The sequence below is a fragment of the Delphinus delphis genome, chromosome 7 (assembly GCF_949987515.2).
Source record: "Delphinus delphis chromosome 7, mDelDel1.2, whole genome shotgun sequence".
In the NCBI taxonomy this organism is placed as follows: Eukaryota; Metazoa; Chordata; class Mammalia; order Artiodactyla; family Delphinidae; genus Delphinus; species Delphinus delphis.
Genome location: NC_082689.1, coordinates 62,136,405 through 62,153,725, shown reverse-complemented (window position 1 = coordinate 62,153,725; position 17,321 = coordinate 62,136,405). Strand labels below are relative to the sequence as shown.

The window sequence follows — 17,321 nt, the reverse complement described above, 5'->3', positions numbered from 1 at the left end:
CCTCATTAGATATGTTATCATCCTTCAGTTCTAGTTAAAACCAATACCAAAGACTCTTGTTATTTATTATATTTATAGCTTTAGAAGATGCTGCAGGGTTACAATCTCAGCTTTTCATAGGAATGGAAAGGGGTGTGTGTGTTACAAAAGGAATTTTATACTTTTCTTTTCATCATAAAAACCCCAAGGAGAACTGGAGTGGTAGAAATAACTAACAAGTAGGAAATCTTGAATTCTGTTCTTAGCTTTTCCAGTAAATATTAGGGTGACCTGGCAAGGTACTTCCTTTCTCTGGGCCTATTTCCTCATGTGTAGAATGAGGGAATATAAGAAGATAAAAAACTTTTCTTCAGCATTTGTATTTCTTTAATTATGGTAAAGACTTCGAAAGTAGGCAGATTATAACATTACTTTTATGCTGGCCATGGTTTCAGTGCAAAACAGGTTAGTAAAATTGCAATGTCTATGCTTTTGATTAAATCAAAACTTCAAGTTAATTGACTTTCATCTTGAAAGGAGATATTAAAGAGAGCCCTTTGATTCACTTAAAACCTCTATAAGAAGAATGCAAAACTTCTCAACTTGCAACTTGAGTTAATCTTAATATTTTCTGCTAGAGGAATTTATTTTTTTTTAATACTTTTAGGTTTTAGACACTTTTTTAAAAGTTATAAATTATATACTTCATAAAAAAGTCTCTTATGTGTAATTGAATTGAAATAAAACAAAAATGACCAATATATTTTTCATCATGTTATTTCTCTGCTAAAAATGTCTCTTGTTCTTAGTGTTATCAATGGAACCAGATTACTAGAAAAACTGAAAATTTGGGAAACTTGTCTCAAAACTGGGGATAACAGTATTACCTACCTGGTAGAATTTTTGTGAAAATAAATTGAGATAATCCATATAAAGTGATTATTAAGCAGTGCTTGGCACTAATAAATACTCAGCTAGTGTTAACCATTAATAGGATGCAGAACTTTTAAGAGGATTTAGACTATACATTGACTTATAGACAGAAGGTGAAGCAGGATCAGGTATTTAGATTCTTCTGTTTGTTATAGAGACACCAGATTGAAACAGTTGTAGGTACAGAGTGTTAGTCCCATTTCCTCTACCCTGCCCCACAGAATGGAACATTTATTTTGTTCATCTTATAGCTCTCATGTCTTACAAATAACTTCCCCAAACTACTCCCACCACTAATATTACTCTTCCTCCTCATAGTGATGGATCTCAAGTTATTCTAAAGTATAGTTAATTTCTAAGTCAGTTGCTCAGAGAAACAAAACATTGTTTAGTTTTGAATATTTTAATTTAGAGAGTGACAACAATATGTGTCATTTGGCTTTTTTCTTTCTGGTTTTAAGAATTAGTTTTAATCACATGTCACAAAAGTATTATCTAACATTCTAGAAAGTGAATTTTGATTCATTTTAATTCAAATATTTTGAGTATTAGTGGCAGAATAATTTAGTCCGATCCTTGTCATTTATACCAGAAAATGCACATGTGATATGAAAGCAAAATTTAGGATTTTTTTTCCCAAATAATTTAAAAATTTTAAACAAAATTTTCTTTCTAAATGTCATAGCAGAATTTTGTTGAACGCTAAGACTGGTAGATTATTGTCATGGTTTAGGTAGAAGAAATGAAAATAGCCAGAATAATCCTCTTAAATAATCTTATTTCCATTATTTTTTCTTCATGTTGAATCAAAAGATGATGAAGTCACAATTAAATCTAATGAATATTTAGGAGAAAATATTAGGTAAAGAAAGATATTCAACTAACAGTGGTTTATATGGAAGTTATTGTCCATATTACTCAGAGTAGCGTATTGAAGATAATAGTGAATTTTGGTTAGGAGATCACAATAGTGAGAAGTACAAGTTACCAAGCCTGAAGCATAAAGTCAAGGAAAAGTAGGTCTCTGACGGGAGAAGAAAACAAACCATTCCTGTATTAAGATTGAGCATAAGGACAGTCCAAATTCTAGTACAATTTATTTGGATATATATTTCAGAGTTTACCTTAAAAGAGAGCATGAAGTAGTTTGGCACTTAAACTTGGTGAATTATAATTATAAGGATAAGAAACATTTCCTTATAAATTAGCTAGAAATTTTGCCTGAATATTGTTCTGGACAAATTTTGTGAACCTTCTAATTACCTTTTCTTCAATTTTTTTAGATCAACTGTTCCATGTATTAGCCTTGCACATGCGGCTTTACAGCATTGATTCTGAGTATAATCCTTGGAGAAAGCTCACACAGTTACTAGAAGAGATGAATTCACAGTAAGTATTATTGAAAGATTAAAACCAATTAAAACTGTTTTTGAAAAATAGTTAAGTATAAAAATAGGATTGAAGTTCTTTATAAATATGTGAATTTTCCTTATGAAACTCAGAAATAAAAATTGAAAACAGTTTACCATTATACTCTCTGTAAAAATTGCCTAAAAATTCCTACTAAGTGAGAAAGTCTTTTAAAGAATTTCATTGGTTTTTATGCAAACAAAACATTCAGATAGAGGCACAAAATAGCTGGTAGTCTTTCTTTTTATGTCAGAATTGATCAGTGGGTTCAGGTGACCGTAGACTGATCCCGTCATTGTAAAGTTCCCCATAGCCTTTCACCTAATGATTTTTGAAACCTGTGATTATTCTTGCCTAAATCCAGTATTTCATTAGGTACTGAGAAATAGTGATTTTAAAAAACCACAAAAATATTCCTTATGATTTATTAGCTAGGTTGTTTTTATAAAGAAAAACTTTCCCAGTATCAGCTGTTTAGTTACCCTGAAACATAGTTTGGCAAGATGAATGCTTAATTCTTCCCTATTTATAAATCTTCAAAGAAATGAGTTGATACCCTAGCAACTTCCAGTGGTGACCAATAAGTTGTGGTTATTATGATCTCATGGATTTTTATATACTTGATGCATTTCACTCCATTTCAGACATTCTTCTTTTTTAAATTTTTTTCTTTTTCTTTATTTTTGGCTGCGTTGGGTCTTCGTTGCAGTGCGCAGGCTTCTCATCGCGGTGGCTCCTCTTGTTGCGAAGCATGGGCTCTAGGGCACACGGGCTTCAGTAGCTGTGGCGTGTGGGCTCGGTAGTTGTGGCTCATGGGCTCTAGAGTGCAGGCTCAGTAGTTGTGGCACACAGGCTTAGTTGCTCCACCGCAACTAAGTGTGGAGCAACTAAGTGTGGGATCTTCCCGGACCAGGGCTCGAACCCGTGTCCCCTGCATTGGCAGGCGGATTCTTAACCACTGCGCCACCAGGGAAGCCCCATTTCAGACATTCTTTTCAATGCGAGTTGCTTCCTTTTAGGTTAGTGAGAATCCCTTTAGGTTGGCTATTGGACTTCAACATGATCAAAGTAGTCTTTGATAATGCCTTTGCTTTCTGACACAGTAAGTTGACCTGGGTTTATTTTGTACATTTTCCACTCTGTACCTGGAATCAGCCATTTCTCCATGTAGTTCCATTTAACGGGAAGTGGTATTTAGACATCACAATCTGGGTGCTAAAGAGTATCCATAGCTACTGTGCTATTATTGCTTATAGGCCATTCCAGTGGACAGGATTAGGAAATAGTTTTTTAAGGAGAAAGATCTTGAGTTCTTACTGGTGTTTGCAATTTACACATAAGATTGTAAGGTTATATTTTGTTTCTTAACTTTTTTGTTATTTACATCTTTTTTCTCTTATTCTGGAAATCTTGGTTCCTAGTGATATTAATAACAGCATTACTATTTGCATAACCTACAGTATAACTACAATTCTTTTTTTTAAATACCAATATTAGTACTAATTATAATTTCTTTTTGTCCTTAGAATATATACCACTAGGGATGTACAGACAAAATACTAATTTCTAAGTCATTTGAAGTAATTTTTTCTTGTGTGGTTATGCTATCTGCTTGATTTGTAGTTTTTATTTATCTATATATTTAATTTTTTTATTTTATTTTATTTATCTATATATTTTATAGATTTATTGTTTTCTTTTTTCCCCCTCAATATTTAAAGCAATAGTGCCCAGCTGTAGGATAGAACATAGGTTTGTATATGCTGGAAAGATCAATAAGATACATTTAAAAAGGGGGGGGGGATAAATTAGAAGTTTGGGATTAACATATACACATTACTGTATATAAAATAGATAATCAACAAGGACCTACTGTATAGCACAGGGAACTCTACTCAGTATTCTGTAATAACCTATATGGGAGAAGAATCTGAAAAAGAATAGATACATGTATAACTGAATCACTTTGCTGTACACCTGAAACTAACACAACATTGAACTGTACTCCAATATAAAATTAAAATTTTTTTAAAAGGCAAAAAAAAAAAATATATTAAAAAAGCAAAAATTTTAAAATCATTGTTATAATTCTATTTTTGTTTAATAATAATAAAACAGACTATGGAATGTTATTAACTCTGTAAAGATTGCCTTTTTTACCTTGATTTTTAAATTTTAATTATGTAAAACATATTTTTTCCAAAGTAAAAATTATATAATAAAGTAAATTCAGAGATATATGTCTTTCATTTCTGTCCATTTGCATTTCTTTTTGTGAACTCCCTAAATCTAGTTGTTGGTCTTTTTCTTCCTCATTTAAAAAATATGTTTATGGATTGTGGATATTAGTCCTTTGTGTGATAAGTTGCAAATATATTTCACCAGATTGTCTAATGTCTTTTTTGTGTGTGTATGATTTTTTTTGCCATGCAAAATTTTATTTTTAATGTAGTCATATTTATTAATCTTTTTTTTTAATTAATTCTGGAACTTGATGCATTTTGACTCAGGTCTTTTCCTGGTTATAAAAGGATTGATTCATTCATTTTTTCTTGTGATGAGAACTTTTAAGATTTACTCTCTTAGCAACTTAGCAACAATACAGTGTTACTAACTATAGTCACCATGCTGCTCATCACATCCCTATATGTACATTACATAACTGGAAGTTTGTACCTTTTGAACATCTTCACCCATCCCCATCCTCCATCCCCCACCCCTGTCTATGCAATCACCAGTCTGTTTTTTGTATCTATGAGGAGTTTCTTTGTTTGTTTCTAAGATTCCACATATAAGTGAGATCTTATGGTATTTGTTTTTCTCTGTCTGACTTACTTCACTTAACATAATGCCCTCAGGGTTCATCCATGTTGTCACCAGTGGCAGGATTTCCTTTTTTATGGCTGAATAATATTCCATGGTATATATATGCCACAATTTCTTTATCCATTCACTCATTAATGGACATTTAAGTTGTTTCCATGTCTTGGCTATTGTAAATAATGCTGCAGTGAACATGGGGGTGCATATATCTTTCTGAGTTAGTGTTTTCCTTTCCTTCAGATAAACACCCAGAAGTGGAATTGATAGATCATATAGTAGTTCTGTTTTTTTAATTTTTTGAGGAACCTCCATATTGTTTTTCATAGTGCCTTCATCAATTTACAATACCACCAACAGTGCACCAGGGTTTCTTTCCTTTTCTCCCCATCCTTACCAGCACTTGTTGTTTGTTTTCATTTTGATGATAGCCATTCTGACAGGTGTGAGGTGTTATCTCATTGTTGTTTTGATTTGCATTTCCCTGGTCATTAGTGATGTTGAGCACCTTTTCATGCACTTGGTCATCATCTGTATGTCTTTAGTAAAGTATCTACTCAGATTCTCTGCCCATTTTTTAATTGGATTGTTCTTTGCTATTGAGTTGTATGAGTTCTTTATGTAGTTTGGATATTAACCTTTTATCAGATATATGATTCTTCTATTTCTGTGGCTTCAGTTTTTACAGTTAGATCTCTTATCTATTTGGAATGTTTCAAAATGTATGGTATAAGGAAGAGATTCAATCTTATTTTTTGCCATATAGTGATCAAATATCCTACTACTTTGCCTTCCCTACATAAGTAAATTAAGACATGTATGCGAAGAGAGAGGAGAGAGAGAGAGAGAGAGAGAGATGGAAGAAAAGTTGAGAAAGTGCTTTGCTTACTGATATGGAAAGATCTCCATTCAGATACAATATTAAAAGAAAAACAAATTCAGGAGCACTAAATCTGTACTTTATGCTACCACTTGTATAATCAAGGGGAGATGAGAAATAAATTTGTATTTGCTTGTTAAAATAAAACAAAACAAACCAGATCCATACATATGTGGATATTGGATTTATAGCATAGATGGAACTGTGGAGCAGTTGGGGAAGCACAGTCTTTATAGTGAATGGAGCTGGGTTAGTTGGATATTTATATGAGAAATAATTAATATTGACTCCTACCTCATGCAGACCCTATTCGGATTTTGCCAGTTATTTCAGTAATATCCTGGGAAATGCAAATGCAGTGCAAAGAAAATTCAAGATCGTGTTTGTGTTTAGTGTCATGTCTCTTTAATTTCCTTCAGTGTGAAATCTTTCCTGACTTTGTATTCCATGACATTGACTTTTTTTTTAAGAGCTCAGGCCAATTATTTTGTAGAACCCCTCAGTTTATTTTTGTCCAATATTTCCTTGTGGTTAGATTCAGGTGCTAAACTTTTGGCAGAAATATCGCATAAGTAATATTGTGTTCTTTTTCGTGTGTCACATCAGGAGGCACATGCTGTTGATTTGTCTTCTTATTAATGTTAATAACTCTGATCATTTGGCTAATGTGGTATCTGCCAAGTTTTTCCACCGTAAAGTTATTATTTCATCCTTTGTAATTACTAATTATCTGGTGGGGGTATACTTTGACGCTATGAATAAATACCGCTACTTCTCAGAAAAAAAAATTGTATGTGTGTGTGTTTGTGTTTGTAGACAAAATTAGTAAGCTGTATTTTGTATGTTCTGGCTAAGGAAAATAAATCACTTTTCTTGATAGTAGCTAGTAATTTTCTTTCCTGGCTAGACTTGCATACTCAAGGACAGGGATGGTGTGCAGATGAAGTATTAGAATGCCTAACTCTCTGAGTCTAAGGATATTCAGCAAACAAGAGGTTTCTTAAGTGTAGTATTGGTGAATTAAAAGTTTTAAAGACCAGACAGAGGTACTCTGCTTTCCGTATTAATGATTGCTGGGTTGTGTTCTTTTATAGCCCTAAGATAAGTAGGATAGTACTAAATGCTGCGAACAGTTATCCAGTGTTTACATCATGCTGCACGTTTTTGTGCTTTGCATATATAATCTCATTTAATCATCACCATAACTGTATAAACTAGGTACCATTGTTGTCTCAATTTTTACATATGAGTAACATGAGGCTTAGAAAAGTTAATTAACATATTCTTTAGGGGCACACAGCTGTGAAGGAGTAGAGCTGATTTGAATCCAAATCTTTCTGATTCCAGAACCTAAGGAAGCATAGAGTAATAGCTAAAAACTTAGGCTTCGGAATCAGAAAGATTTGGAGAGATTTGAGGAATTTCTGGAAAATCTGGTTGATTTTTTTTCCCCTTCTTATTTGCTCTCATTTTTATGGTTCATTAGTTCACTAACTTGTAATATTACAGTTGATTATGTCATCTGTGTTTCATTTCTGTATAAGAGTTTTAAAAATGGAAGTATCTTTTTCTGTATTCTCACTTTTAATCCTTTTACAACATAAAATTATATGTCTAATGATATAGGTTTCTCATATACACTTTTGTCTATAATCCTCATGAAAATTATTTCCTTATTTTCTTTAAATTTCACTGTGTTGATAGTCACTTTGGTTTAAAAAAAAATGGGAAAATTAGGCCTATTAAGTCTAACCCACCCATTTCCCCTTATTATCTATGGAATTAATAGTAGTGTACACTTTTTATAATCTGGATTTTAAAGATTACCTAAAAACTTTGAGATAGAGATAATTATGTATTTTAAAATATTAAGCATTTAACAGATACTTGTCACAATGATGATATTAAACCCCACATTAAAAAACTGTGGTTGGGACTTCCCTGGTGACACAGTGGTTAAGAATGCAGGCGACACGGGTTTGAGCCCTGGTCCAGGACAATCCCACATGCCGCGGAGCAACTAAGCCCATGCGCCACAACTACTGAGCCTGCGCTCTAGAGCCCGTGAGCCACAACTACTGAAGCCCACGTGCCTAGAGCCCATGCTCTGCAACAAGAGAAGCCAACGCAGTGAGAAGCCTGCACACTTCAAAGTAGCCCCTGCTTGCCGCAACTAGAGAAAGCCCATGTGCAGCAATGAAGATCCAACACGCAGCCAAAAATAAATAAATAAATAAATTTATTTTTTAAAAAACACCAAAACTGTGGTTGACTTCTCTACAGTGGGGTGTATCCATTCATTCATTCAGAATATGTGCTTACTGTGTGCCAGGAAAGATCCATTCCTGTGTCCTGAGATGATTGTTATTATCTTAGTAGCCAACAAGCTCCAGGTTATTGTTTTTATAAATTTTTCCTGATTATGAAATTGTAGTTATTGTACAATGTTTAAAATGTACAAAAATGTTGAGAAAGAAAATGAAACAATCTAAAATCTCATAACCTACCTGCTATATATAGTTTATTACAATTTAATGAACTCATGAACCATAAAGATGAAACATAATGTCTCATAAAAATGAGAGACATTTCTTTGCAGTCTTTTTCTCTGTGTGTGTGTGTGTATATATATATACATACACATGCAGAAATGCCATGTGTAAAATAGATAGCTAGTGGAACATGCTGTAAAGCACAGGAAGCTCGGCTCGGTGCTCTGTGACAACCTAGATGGGTGGGATGTGGGGGAGAGGTGGGAGGGAGGTCCAAGAGGGAGGGGATATGGGTGTACATGGAGCTGATTCATTTCACTGTACAGCAGAAACTAACACAGCATTGTAAAGCAGTTACACTCCAGTAGTAAATAAATACATAAATACATAAATAAAAATGGAAAAAAAAGCTGTTTGAATCATATTGTATCAGTTTTAGAATCTGCTTTTTAAAAATAACACCAACCAAATTCCCACATCATTAAAAATTCTTTAAACGATACACCTAATTTATTTATTTACTCCCAATTTAATTTACAGACGTACAAAAGCTACCACTTGTGTAATCAGTGGAAAACCATTTCTGTGGGAATTTGAATAATAGGTGAGGAAATGGTGTCCCCTCGATTTTTTTTCTTTTTAAGAACTTTGGTCATGTAAATAAGAGATGCCAGAGAGACTTAAGAGACAAGAAATACTAGGATTCATGGCATTAATGGAAGGTTACCTTTGGAGAGAAAGACAAGTGTATTAAAGAGATATTTGTAGAGAATAGGGCCATTCAAAGAGCTGTCATCTTCTGCCAGTTATTTAAGCTTCACAGCAGCAGAGATTGGTTTACTCACATATGTGTCCAGTGCCTGGCATACAGTTAAGTAATCACTATATATTTGTTGAGTGATGAAGCCTAATAAAAGATTTGAGCAATTCTTGTTTATCCCAAGTCTAGTCTGAAGTGTAGCTTCAGAATTTAACCAATTCTGGAAGCTTAAGATTAACTTTTTTCTGACATTAAAAATTAAACCTATGACCAAAAATTGAAGCTTCTAAAGGAGTTTTAAAAATTCTTTTAGAGTGAAAAGAGCTGCTTTATAATATATTCTATGTGTTTTATAGTACTATACATTCCTTAGATTTACTATTTTATCTTTTATAGTGTATTTTAAGTTCTGCTTTGGTTATTATTTTTCTTTGAAACTTTGAAACTGTTAAAGATTTTATTTGAATTTTAGTCACAAAGTTGAAACAACTTTTAACAAGAGATATTGACCATGGCTTTTCAATGTAATTTATTTGTGAATTGTTTTTTTTATAACATGAATATTTCTTCTTCAGTATGAAGTTTGTCATAGCAAGTGTCCTAAGTGCCACCCCATTTGTAGTGAAACTAATTCTCTTAAGCTCCGTTTAATTCTTTGTTTGATTTCTGTAATCTAAGAGATCAGAAAGTTAATCATAATCAAGTTAATATATCCTAAGACCTAATAAATTTTCTATGTAATTTTTTCATATTAGGCGGAGTCAAGGAAATATGTGAACCTAAAAGGTTTTATTTTTAGGCCAAAAATATGGCTCTAACTTTTTCTTCTGAGATTTCTCAGTTGCTTATGAAAGTTGATTTCTGTTCCATAGACATATATGTGAAATATAAAATGAATTAGAAGGAAGATACAATACTGTCTAAAGTGATTATGCACTTTTCTTTTAGGCTGGGAAATGAGGAGCAACAGCCTGAGGTTCCAATTCTTTATCATGATGTTACATCCCTTTTGCTTATCCAGATCTTAATGATGCCACAACCCTTACGCAAAGGTATGTCTTTATAATTTAGATTCTTAGATTATATTGTATATATAATGAATATTCTAAAAATTATAGGCATAAGTATAGCATTCAGTCTGATGGAAATGTTCTGAGGTAAATAGCATTGTAATCATATATCTAAAGAAGATGACAGTGAAATCGTTTTTTTCCCTTGTAGGTCTATTTTTAGATTTTTAGTCAATAGTAAGGTAAAGACATGGGGAAATCACTCTTTGTTTTAAAAAAATTAAAATGATACAAAATGTGAAAAATAGAGCAAACTGTCAGCCCTAATGCTTCTACCTTATCTACATGCATACATACATATTTTGATATAGTAGTATCATAGAGTTATTCAAAATGTGATGACCCATTATTTTTAATTAGTGTTAGTATCATACCAGTATGATATTAACAGAATTAATATTATATTAGAAACACTTTAACTATTGTTCCACAGTTGTATGAGTTCTGTGAGTTCTTTGTATATTTTGGTTATTAACCTCTTATTGGATACATTGTTTGCAAATATCTTCTTCCATTCAGTAGGCTACCTTTTTTGTTTTGTTAATTTGTCATGGTAATTTTAGGAAAAGAATAAAGTGTCTGATACTGCCTTCAGATTATGTCCTATTTACTTGTATGATTTTTCACATTTGGGTTTTATTATTTTATATGTACTCTATCTTGTCCTAAAAGAAACTTGGAGCATTTTATGCCACCTTAACTCTAAGGTGACATAGAGTTAAGGTGACAAAAGAAAACTTCCAGAAAACTGGAAAAGAAACTTTTGCAGACATCTCAATCCTCTTTGTCTTCTTGTTTATCACCTGCACTAAGCCTGGTACTTGTAGGCAAGCCAGTAAATAAATGTATGTTGAATCACTGTATCTCTGCAGGAGATTATAGATTCCCTGGATTAGTTTTGCAAAACACAGCACAAATACTGTTGCATAGAGTGCATACTCACTAAATATTTAATTGTCTGATTTTTGAAAATTTCTTGTGTTTTCATGCCTCACCCACTGAAGAAAATCTGGTTTACTTAGATTTTGTTTATATCATTCCAGAGTCAAGCTGTTGTCTCAGGTTGGCATCAGTATCCTTTGAACTATATTCCTGTTTTAGGATCTTTATTTTGATGAAAAATCAGAAATATGGATAAAGATTTACATGTGATATCTATTTAAAAAGTTGTTTAATTTCATGAGTTATAATGTTGCAAATTTTTAACAATGTTGAATTGCATACTAACAACAAAATGATGACTTCATCTTCTGAAATAGTGTGATGAGATAGATGTGGCATCTACCTAGTTCAGTCCTCACAGCAATTTAGAATATGAAGTAAAGAAATAATTTTCATTTGTGATTCTGAGGAGAAATTCACATTTTAAAGAGCCTCAGGCCAACATTTCTACCTTACCAGACTCTTTATCATATGTGATCAGTAGGGGCAAGCTTTTATTATAGGGCCCTTGAAAGTGCCTTGTCTCCCTACACCCTTCCTTTTTCCTATCATGCAGTAGCACTATAAAACTTAAAATCTGTACCATTGTTTAAAGTCTGTGTGCTTTTAAGGCATTTAAAATAAATATTGATCTTCCTTTGTTTACCCTCAGGTAGGTTGATTGTGATTTTTGGTTTTTTTAAAAAACAGGTTGAGAGTAGATATCCAATTCCTTTTTCTCCTTTTTAAATTTTGATAATTACATGTGAAGGGATTTGCTCTCTGTTGTAACCTTGGAAGACAGCAACCTGTTGACTTAGTATACACCTCAAATGAGTGATTCCTTGTTTTTTCCCTAAGTCCCTAAAATGCATTGATTTCACACATGGCAAGTATTCAGTAAATAAATATTTCTTAAATGAATGAGTGAATGTGAGAACTTAAGCTTAATCTGTGACTTTAAACTTCCAGTTTAAATATTTTTAAAATGATGGTAATCAAGGCAAAGTAACAAAAAAAAAATTAGTAGTTTGCTACAACAAAAAGCTAAAATTATGCTTAAAAAGTCGTTGTCATTTTTTTAATGCATCATTTCTTTTTAATTAAAAGTTAATTTATGTAGTTTATAATGAGAAGAAACTAAATGTGAGTGGTATTTCTAGGCCATGTAAATCACTTACTGGTTAAAATCATTTTGTTTTGTGCTTAGTAGACAAATTCTCTAATTTTTAGCATTCTATTAAAACATTTAATCGTCATGAAATACTCTTTTTTTAATTTTGATACCGTCCTTTCTTGGTTTTCCTTGTATCTCTTTTTCTGCTCATTTTCAAGGCTCCTTTTCATTCACCTCTTCCTCTTCCCATTCTTTGAGTTGTTGCTTGGTTCCTGACCCCTTCTCAATTTTACCTTCTTTCCTATAGCATCATCTGTACCTATCCTTTGATGATTCCCACATATTCTAGCTCCGGTCTACAGCTCCATGGTAGATCGGAGCTACACATGCCTCAAACTCAACATATATAACATATATATATATGCCTCACATGCCTACACATGCCTCAAACTCAACATATATAACATTAATTCATTTTCTTCTCATCCAAACTTGCTCTCTTCCTCTGTTTTCCATTTTAGTCAATACTACTACTAGTTACTCTTTGTAGAATGAGAGTCTGCCATTATTTTCTACCTCCAAAGCTCTACCAAATGCTGTAATTTCTGTCATCTAAATACTTCTCTGATTCGACCCATTCTTTCCATCAGGCCATCTAATTTGACATATGCTAGAGTACTTTTGCTATCTGCTAATAGGTGTTCTTGCCTCTAGTCTTGTTTTAGTCCCTTTCTCCTAAGAAGCAGCAGTGAATATTTTAAAATTCAAATCTAATATTATCCCTATCCTGCTTAAAATTACTTCTCATTGCTCAGTCTAGATTCTATAAATCAAATGCTTATAGATATCAAATAAGTAACGTAAATAGTAATATTAATAACAACAGATATTTACTGATTGCCATTGCCAATCACTATTTTTTTTTTTTTTTTTTTTTTTGCGTTATGTGGGCCTCTCACTGTCGTGGCCTCTCTCGTTGTGGAGCACAGGCTCCGGACGCGCAGGCTCAGCGGCCATGGCTCACGGGCCCAGCCGCTCCGCGGCATGTGGGATCTTCCCGGACCGGGGCACGAACCCATGTCCCCTGCATCGGCAGGTGGACTCTCAACCACTGCGCCACCAGGGAAGCCCGCCAATCACTTTTTAAGCATTTAACTTAATCCCTTTAAAGCAGGTGATATTATCCTCATTTAACAGATGAAAAAATAGAAACAGAGTGTTTAACTAACTTGCCTAAGATCAGAAGAGTCAATTTAAATCTAGACAATTTGGCTTCATAGCCTAAACTCATTCTTAACAATAATGTCTTTGGTTTGATATAAATGGGAGTTGGGGACTGTGACAAGTTAGAGAATGCATGCTTGGCCGAAGAGGACACACTTACTGTTCAGCTCCAGATACCTGTCGTCATGTAAGAATGTGGACCCAGTATTGTCAGATCTTCCTGTTTTTTAAGAGTAAGTGGAAATCTGGACTTTTACAAGCAATATCCGAGTTTTAAATGTCAGTAACTAAAGACAAAACAGGATAAAGACAAACCAAACATCTCTCCATGCTGCATTCAGACAGGTAACCCTCAGTTTGCAACCTTTGGTCTTCGGCATAAAGATTACTTTTCTAGCTTCATCTCTCGTAGATTGCTACTTATAAGTCTAGATACATTGGACAATTTACAATTCTTGTAAGTCTTGGGCTCTTTTTGTGACCCTTCTACAAACAGCTTCCTCTGTCTGGAATCCCCCTTTCCTTGCCTCATTCCATCTTTGCCTTCCTTATTATGGCTTATTTCTCTTCATCATTCAAGACTAACTCTCCTCATTGGGGCAGGAGGCTTGAATTTTTTTCTATTCCCTGCCCTTAGTCTATATTAGTTCCTCCTCTGTTTGCTCCCATCACACCCTGTACATACATACAGCCATCTGTCTCTCTTACTATCCAGACTCCAAGTCCTTATTGTCTATAACCTGGCATGCGTTAGGTGTTAAGATATTTAGAAATCCATTTAGAACTAGCTTATAAGCACAAAGAAAGAGCACTGATGGACTCACATAACCAAACTGTAGGAATTGGTAGTCTTAGGGATGACCAGAACCATGGCTTCAGATGCTAGCAGGGTTCTTGCCATCTTGGGTCTATCCCTCTCTCTGTGGATCTGCTTCATTCAGCCTTGCCTTAGACAGTCTCTGCCATAGACTAGGAGCATGACCTCTGATATTTCCAGGCTCACATCTTTACACCTTCCCTTTGCCTCCAGTTAGAGAAATCCCGGACAGGTACTCTGACTGGCTCAGCTTATATCAAGTTCCCACCCCAACCCATAAACATTGGTAAGAGAAAGCATGTGTGTGTGTATGCATGTGTGCACAGGCACACTACACACACACACACGCAGAAACACACAAATTTAAAATTAGGCAAGATTTTCCTTAGGGCATGATTTTTAAGGTGTCATCTGACTAATTTAAGAGTTAGCCAAGTTACAAGGAGGGAGTAATTCCACTTGAACAGAGACCCAGTAGAAGGATGCCAAATACTTCTTTTAAAAAGGTGAGTCTTGCTGTAATAAACAGACAGAAAAGATTGCAGGGGGCAGGTAATGCTGATAAACCACTGTGCAGAAAAGAGTTAATAAAGAAGGCCTGAATGCTATCCTTTGAAAGGCCTGCCTCCAAGGTTGGCCCTTGACTGGTATCTGGGAACTTTGATTTTGGGAGAGTTTCCACCATCCCACTGATAAGAATGGCTCTCTGTGCCTAAACTGTACAAACAATGTGGTTTATGCTGAACATACCTGCTTTCTTTCTGGGAGTCTAGAACTTTGGTATGTGCTAGGCAGTGGGTACCTATGTGACCTGCTCCCAATAAAAATCTTGGGCAGAGTTTCTTCTTTCTTTTTTTTTTTTTTTTTAACATCTTTATTGGAGTATAACTGCTTTACAATGGTGTGTTAGTTTCTGCTTTATAACAAAGTGAATCAGCTATACATATACATATATCCCCATATCTCCTCCCTCTTGCATCTCCCTCCCTCTCACCCTCCCTATCCCACCCCTCTAGGTGATACCAAAGCACCGAGCTGATCTCCCTGTGCCATGTGGCTGCTTCCCACTAGCTAGCTATTTTACGTTTGGTAGTGTATATATGTCCATGCCACTCTCTCACTTTGTCCCAGCGTACCCTTCCCCCTCCCCATATCCTCAAGTCCATTCTCTAGTAGGTCTGTGTCTTTATTCCTGTCTTTCCCCTAGGTTCTTCATGACATTTTTTTTTCTTAAATTCCATATATATGTGTTAGCATATGGTATTTGTCTTTCCGTTTCTGACTTACTTCACTCTGTATGACAGACTCTAGGTCCATCCACCTCATTACAAATAGCTCAATTTCGTTTCTTTTTATGGCTGAGTAATATTCCATTGTATATATGTGCCACATCTTCTTTATCCATTCATCCGATGATGGACACTTAGGTTGTTTCCATGTCCTGGCTATTGTAAATAGGGCTGCAGTGAACATTCTGGTACATGACCCTTTTTGAATTATGGTTTTCTCAGGGTATATGCCCAGTAGTGGGATTGCTGGGTCATATGGTATTTCTATTTGTAGTTTTTTAAGGAACCTGCATACTGTTCTCCATAGTGGCTGCACCAATTCACATTCCCACCAACAGTGCAAGAGTGTTCCCTTTTCTCCACACCCTCTCCAGCATTTATTGTTTCGAGGTTTTTTTTGTTTTTTGTTTGTTTGTTTTTTTACCAGTTTCTCTGTTTCGAGATTTTTTGATGATGGCCATTCTGACTGGTGTGAGATGATATCTCATTGTAGTTTTGATTTGCATTTCTCTAATGATTAATGATGTTGAGCATTCTTTCATGTATTTTTGGCAGTCTGTATATCTTCTCTGGAGAAATGTCTGTTTAGGGCTTCTGCCCATTTTTGGATTGGGTTGTTTGTTTTTTTGTTATTGAGCTGCATGAGCTGCTTGTAAATATTGGAGATGAATCCGTTGTCAGTTGCTTCATTTTTCAGTTGCAAATATTTTCTCCCATTCTGAGGGTTGTCTTTTGGTCTTGTTTATGGTTTCCTTTGCTGTGCAAAAGCTTTGAAGTTTCATTAGGTCCCATTTGTTTATTTTTGTTTTTATTTCCATTTCTTTAGGAGGTGGGTCAAAAAGGATCGTGCTGTGATTTATGTCATAGAGTGTTCTGCCTATGTTTTCCTCTAAGAGTTTGATAGTTTCTGGCCTTACATGTAGGTCTTTAATCCATTTTGAGCTTATTTTTGTGTATGGTGTTAGGGAGTGATCTAATCTCATACTTTTACATGTACCTGTTTAGTTTTCCCAGCACCACTTATTGAAGAGGCTGTCCTTTCTCCACTGTACATTCCTGCCTCCTTTATCAATGATAAGGTGACCATATGTGCATTGGTTTATCTCTGGGCTTTCTATCCTGTTCCATTGATCTATATTTCTGTTTTTGTGCCAGTACCATACTGTCTTGATTACTGTAGCTTTGTAGTATAGTATGAAGTCACAGAGCCTGATTCCTCCAGCTCCTTTTTTCGTTCTCAAGATTGCTTTGGCTATTCGGGGTCTTTTGTGTTTCCATACAAATTGTGAAATTTTTTGTTCTAGTTCTGTGAAAAATGCTATTGGCAGTTTGATAGGGATTGCATTGAATCTGTAGATTGCTTTGGGTAGTAGAGTCATTTTCACAATGTTGATTCTTCCAATCCAAGAACATGGTATATCTCTCCATCTATTTGTATCATCTTTAATTTCTTTCATCAGTGTCTTATCATTTTCTGCATACAGTTCTTTTGTCTCCTTAGGTAGGTTTATTCCTAGATATTTTATTCTTTTTCTTGCAGTGGTAAATAGGAGTGTTTTCTTGATTTCACTTTCAGATTTTTCATCATTAGTGTATAGGAATGCCAGAG

General features: G+C 34.4%; 1 protein-coding gene across 1 annotated transcript in view; it reads left to right on the top strand.

The window, feature by feature from the left end:
- The window catches only part of UBR3 (ubiquitin protein ligase E3 component n-recognin 3), a 225,667-nt gene that overhangs the window by 172,515 nt on the left and 35,831 nt on the right, over positions 1–17,321 (top strand). Inside the window, exons 31-32 of the mRNA XM_060016607.1 lie at positions 2,196–2,301; positions 10,223–10,326. Coding sequence (XP_059872590.1) covers positions 2,196–2,301; positions 10,223–10,326 — 210 coding nt within the window. The remainder of the gene's footprint in view (positions 1–2,195; positions 2,302–10,222; positions 10,327–17,321) is intronic.